This window comes from Teleopsis dalmanni, chromosome 2 (assembly GCF_002237135.1).
Source record: "Teleopsis dalmanni isolate 2A chromosome 2, ASM223713v2, whole genome shotgun sequence".
Taxonomy (NCBI): Eukaryota; Metazoa; Arthropoda; class Insecta; order Diptera; family Diopsidae; genus Teleopsis; species Teleopsis dalmanni.
In genome coordinates this window covers 47,612,662-47,618,526 of record NC_051847.1, presented here as the reverse complement: position 1 = coordinate 47,618,526, position 5,865 = coordinate 47,612,662, and the positions used below count along the sequence as shown (strand labels likewise).

Genomic DNA, 5,865 nt, shown 5'->3' with positions numbered 1-5,865 from the left:
ATTACATTAATTGACTAATTAATACTTTATAAACGTAAGTATACAGATGTGCTGTTTACTTATGTTAATTATTTTATATATGCACACTGAGTATATATATTACAATATAGGTATCTTGTCTAATTTTATTCTAATAATGAAGCAGAATTATAATACTTGTCTAGTTGCCGGGGTTCGCTTAATTATAAATTGAAAAATAATGTATATTTTGTTTAAAATTGAAATTTAAATGAAAATGAAATCGTTTGTAATCATGTATTCACTAATGAGATAACCATTCTCCCCTACACCTGCGAGATACATTTTACATCTGAGTGTGAATTGCAATTTGGTGAAGTATAACAGATCAAACACATACTGAGGTCGAAAATTTTGTATTCATGTGGGAATTAACAGAATGAAGCAATTTTAATAGCATTCTAACATGTGTTGATGCAATTATTTTCTATAGAAGGGAATTGAATTTTAATAAACCATTACGTTGCGGAATTTTTTCATATGAATTAAAAATAAAAATAAACAAAGTTCTTTAATCTCTTTCAAGCAGAAGTTCTTGCTATTCAGGAAGGATTCGATTTTTTACAAAAGAATGTGCTTACATTGCATTTAGTTTGACTCCATGACTTCAAATCCAAAGACACTCAGCGATATTTATCACATCTAAATTAGATGGTTCAGCAATTCGATATTCTTATAGTTTGGTAAAAAGAACTATCACTCAAATTCTTAATAAATATAACTGATTGTAGGTCTTTTAGTGAAGTGTAAACTTTTAGTGAACTGCAAACTTTTAGTAAACTGTAAACTTTTAGTGAACAATAAAGTTTTAGTATAAAGTAAGGTTTAAAAGGTGAACTATGGTATGAGGAACTTTTATTTATTATAAAAAAATATTCAATAAAAACAATTTACTAACTTTTAATAGAAAAAAGATATAGATATATATATATATACAGCAAAAATTTACATATATAAAAAATATGAATATAATATTAATCAAAAGTACTATGAATAACTTAATACTTGCTCTTTTAGATGGAGTTTAGTGAAAACGAAAATAAAACATTTAACTATGTATCTAGTTAATTCCAACCAGTAGTTTGTTAAAAATATTATCTATACCTATTGAAAAGTGATTAAGTAAAAATATAGCTAACGCTACCATCGATTGAGGACACAAAAAATAAACAATATTGGTTAATTCCATAACATGGTTTGTCATATACGGTCTGACAGATTTTTTGTTTTATTATTAGAGCTGTATTCTAAGTGCTCTATTACGAAATATTTTTTTCCTGTATTTAAACGAAATCCATTAAGAATTCTTAGATATAAAATATAGTTATTATTTAAGTACAATAGTAGGAGTAGTAGAAGTCGCATTAGTAGTATTCGTAGTCGTATTTGTCGTAATAATCATACTAGTTATGTAGTTGTGGTAGTCATAGTAGTCGTAGTTGTAGTAAAAATCGTAGTAGTCCTAGTAGGAGTCGTATTTGTTGTCTTAGTTGTAGTAAGAGTCGTTGTATTTGTCGCAATTGTCGTAATAGTTGTAGTCGTAGTAGCAGCCGTATTTGTAGTAAAACTCGTTGTAGTCGCACTCGTAGTCGTATTTGTATTCGTAGTTGTAGTAGAAGTCGTAACAGTCGTTGTAATTATAGTTAACGTAGTGGTCATAGTCATAGTAGATGTCGTAGTCGTAATAGTCTTAGTAATCATAGTAGTCGTAGTAATCTTAGTAGATGAGGTAGTCGTAGTTGCAATAGATGTCGTAGTCGTAGTAGTTATGGTAGTCATATTTGTCGTAGTAGCAGGCGTAGTCGTAGTCGTAGCTGTAGTAGAAATCGTAGTAGTCGTAGTCTTAGTTGTAGTAGGAATTATAGTAGTCGTAGAAGTCATAGTTTTACCAGTAGTTATTCTATTTATTTTTACAAAAACTCACGGCAATGATTGATATATTTATTTGTTAATATACACATTTGTTTGTAATTCTATTCCTAATGTTCCTTTTAAATAATATGTATTAATTAATAAAGAAAGATCATTGTTTTATTATTATATTTGATTTTATATGGTACAACCTAAGTTGTAATTGTAATGTAACTTAGGTCAAAGTTTTACCAACCCCTGGCATTTCTGCTTTTTTGACTATCTGTCGAACGATAATACTCTGAAGAGAATGGTAAGAAGTGGACATAGGTATATCAGGTTTCGTATTTATATTTCAATCGTACAGATTTGTGCTTAGGTAAATTAAATACAGAATTCAGAAAATGTACATTATATGAATAAATAGAATATCCAAAAAAAACTATTTGAAAGGAGCGTACTTCAATATTTTTTGTAAGGTTTATATTAAAAAAATAATTTGCGAGATTATAGCTTATTTAGTTAATATTTTATAAACATGTTTGCTTTATATTACTGTAACAAAATTATAATAAACTTTTTTTTTTTAGATTTAAAGAAATCGAACTCAAAAGTAAAAACGATCACTTTTCATCAGGACACTGGTTCGAACATTTTAAAATATGGATTGATCAAAAATATCCACACATCATCACTATTTCCCCCAACTAAATTTGCCTCCCATTATTGTTCAATAAAAAATGAATGTATATTACCTTACAGTTTTTTATTACCATCAAATGCAATACTATCAAGAGATGATTTTCTTACGTCGCCTTTATATTGCTATAACTCGGCGAGACAATTTCGTATTGTACCATTTTTACGAGAAAATCAGTCCTCTAAAGTAGAAGCCGCAGTCAACAGTATGAAGGAAAAACAGAAAATGATATCTGAAGCATCAAAGGAAGGAACTTTGCTAGACAAGGAAGGAAAAGCTATAAGTGACCCAAACAAGAAAGGGGAAGGAAGCAAACCGGTTCCCGTCAAGAAACCACTTAAAACACGTATTTGGGAAGAATTAGTGCATTATTATCATGGATTTCGTTTACTTTTTATTGATATTAATGTATCTCGTAAATTATTATGGCGTGTACTTAATGGTAAAACTCTTACGCGTCGTGAAAATAAATTATTAGTACGTACAACTTCAGATCTCTTTAGACTTATACCATTTTCGGTATTTATTATTGTGCCCTTTATGGAATTGTTATTACCAGTTTTCATTAAATTATTCCCAGGCATGTTGCCATCTACGTTTCAAACTGCCAAGGATCGTGAGGACAAATTAAAACAGCAGTTACAAGTTAAATTAGAAATGGCGAAATTTTTACAAACCACACTCGATGAAATGGCTGTGCAGCATAGAGAGCATAAGAGTGAAGATGCTAAGGAATTTGCTGAGTTTTTTGAAAAAGTTAAAAATCCTAGTGTACATGTTACTAATACAGACATAATCAAGTTTGCGAAGCGTTTTAATGACGAAATAACACTTGATTCTTTATCTCGTGCGCAATTATCAGCGTTATGTCGGTTACTTGAAGTAAACACAATGGGTACATCCAATATTTTATTATTTAATCTGCGATTGAAGTTGCGTGCCCTTGTTGCGGATGATCGAGTAATTGCACGTGAAGGTGTCGAGTCATTAGATCTTTTTGAATTACAGCAGGCCTGTAAATCTAGAGGCATGCGTGCTTACGGACTTACAGCTGAGAAATTAAGAGCTCAATTACAAGAGTGGATCGATTTGTCACTTAATTCGAAAGTACCACCAACACTCTTACTTTTATCTAGAGCGCTACCTATTTATGATGATGAGACAACAACAACCGACAAACTGAAAGAGACAATACGTGTGCTACCGGAATCAGCAGCTGCTCAAGCCAGGGCAGCAATTGGAGAACTTGAGGGTAAAATTGATAATAAGACCAAAATCGAAATCATTAAGGAAGAAGAGCGTAAAATTCAAGAGGAACGTGAAGAAGAACGAGAAGAACAAAAGGCCAAAAAAGAAGCTGAACTGTTACTTGATAAAGCAACAGTCATGGAAGCTGAAGACATTTCAATGGCTATGGCTCAAATAGATAATATAAAACCAGAATCAATTAAAGCGAAAGAAATGTTTGCAGAAAGTCAGCCAGTAGAGGCAGAGGTTATTACTTCTAAAGATGTTAAACTGCTGTCTGATGCTTTAGAGACATTGTCACAGACAAAATCTATGCAGGTTGAGAAAGAAAAAATCAAAGATCTTAAAGAAGAAATGGAAGACTATAAGGAAGACGTGGAGGAACTACACGAAATACGTACTACTGTAAAAGAGCCTATAAAGGAAAGCAGAGCAGCAAAACTACTGTATAAAAAGGTTAACACAATGATTGAAGGTCTCGATAAGGTACTTGCCGACTTAGAAAAGAAAGCAGCTGAAACTTCGATGCAGTTGGAAAAGGATAAAAGGGCAGAAGAAATTATACGTATTGATGAGCTAGTAGGCACTGTGAAAAAGGTATGAACTTAATCTATTTTAATATATAAAATATAATATATGGTACGTAATAATAACGAAATTTTTATTTTTAGTTGAAGCAGACTTCCGACGAGTCACGTTTGCAAAAAATTGAAAACGTTTTAAGCAAACTTGATACCGACAAAGATGGTGTCATTAATATTGATGAAGTTTTAAATGTAAGTTACTCTGAGTAGCACTTCGAAATACATAATTAATTAATTTATTTATAATTTCATTCTGCAATAGGTTGTAGAAGCAATTGGCCGCGATGATGTAAATCTAAATGAAAAGCAAATTGAAGAACTGCTTACAGTACTGGAAAAAGAACAAATAATTGAGGCAGAAGATAAGATCGAAAAAGCTATAGCTAAAAGTATGAAAGATGCGAAAAAAATAGAAGAATCAAATCAGGAGCTGGATGGTTTTAATCAGGAAATTGAAAATGTGAAAGAAGTGATTTCTGATGAAGTTAGAGATGCTGCCAAACTTCTTGAAGATAAAGCTACTGACTTGAATTTAGTTGATCAAAAAAAGGTACAAATATATATTTTTTAATTTAATATATAAATCTACATGCTATGTTTTTAGACAAAAATTATAGATGAAAAACAGACAGATAAAGTTCAGAAGCGTCAAGAAGATATAGCTCCCAAAATAGCAACTTCTATACCGCCACCAACTCCTTCGCCCAAAGTAAATCAAAAAGATAAATTGGTGTAATATATGGATTAACAGTCGATTCCTCAGAAAAAACAGTAGTAATTCGTACCTGTGATTAAAAGTCAAAACAGTAAAAAATGCTAGAAATGTTGATTGAGCAAAACAAATCATTCAATTTGGTTATAAATCACTTAAAATACTTTGTACTTTAATTTATTAATTTAATTATTAATAATTTAAAGCATTTAATTTCTGAATAAATAAATGTAAATAAGGCGTTATTAACAGTTAATAGCATTAGCTTTATAAATTAATGGCGCATGATGTGAGGCTACAGTATTTTTTAATGAATTATCTTCGATTTTTTCTTTGGAACTTTCAAATTGAATGTATAATGAAAAATTTGTAAATTTGTAGTTATATATTTTTGTACAAATATGTGAATTTAATTAATGTCTTGAATAAATGGCTTTTTCAAATTTAGGGAGAACACAATACAATTCTTTAATTAAAATCATAAATACTTTTAAATAAATAAATATTAAAAATTGTAAATATAACCTTATGATTTACGCTTTATTAATTACTTTGATTTAATTATGCTCAAAATATATTTTATATATATAATTTAAGTCCTTTCAGTTAATATTATTTTTGCTATCTTATGTGAAAACTAAAAGGGTGCGTAAAAACTAGAAGAAAGTGTATTTTATTAAAATTATAATTCAATTTCATTTCATATGTGATTTAAAATAATAAATAAAATTTGTATTAGTTCTTTAGTTTTA

General features: G+C 29.7%; 1 protein-coding gene across 1 annotated transcript; it reads left to right on the top strand.

The window, feature by feature from the left end:
* The first annotated feature begins 1,946 nt into the window (after positions 1-1,946).
* Positions 1,947-5,576, top strand: LOC119674474 (mitochondrial proton/calcium exchanger protein-like). The gene is made up of 5 exons (XM_038085613.1): positions 1,947-1,965; positions 2,460-4,414; positions 4,489-4,593; positions 4,664-4,951; positions 5,006-5,576. The coding sequence occupies exons 1-5, from the start codon at positions 1,947-1,949 to the stop codon at positions 5,135-5,137; spliced, it is 2,499 nt and encodes an 832-aa protein (XP_037941541.1). The 3' UTR covers positions 5,138-5,576.
* The last annotated feature ends 289 nt before the right edge of the window (positions 5,577-5,865 follow it).

Coding starts and splice junctions, on each gene's coding strand:
- LOC119674474 (XM_038085613.1), top strand. Junction 4,415..4,488: donor TAGTAGGCACTGTGAAAAAG/GTATGAACTTAA, acceptor TTTTATTTTTAG/TTGAAGCAGACTTCCGACGA. Junction 4,952..5,005: donor ATTTAGTTGATCAAAAAAAG/GTACAAATATAT, acceptor CTATGTTTTTAG/ACAAAAATTATAGATGAAAA.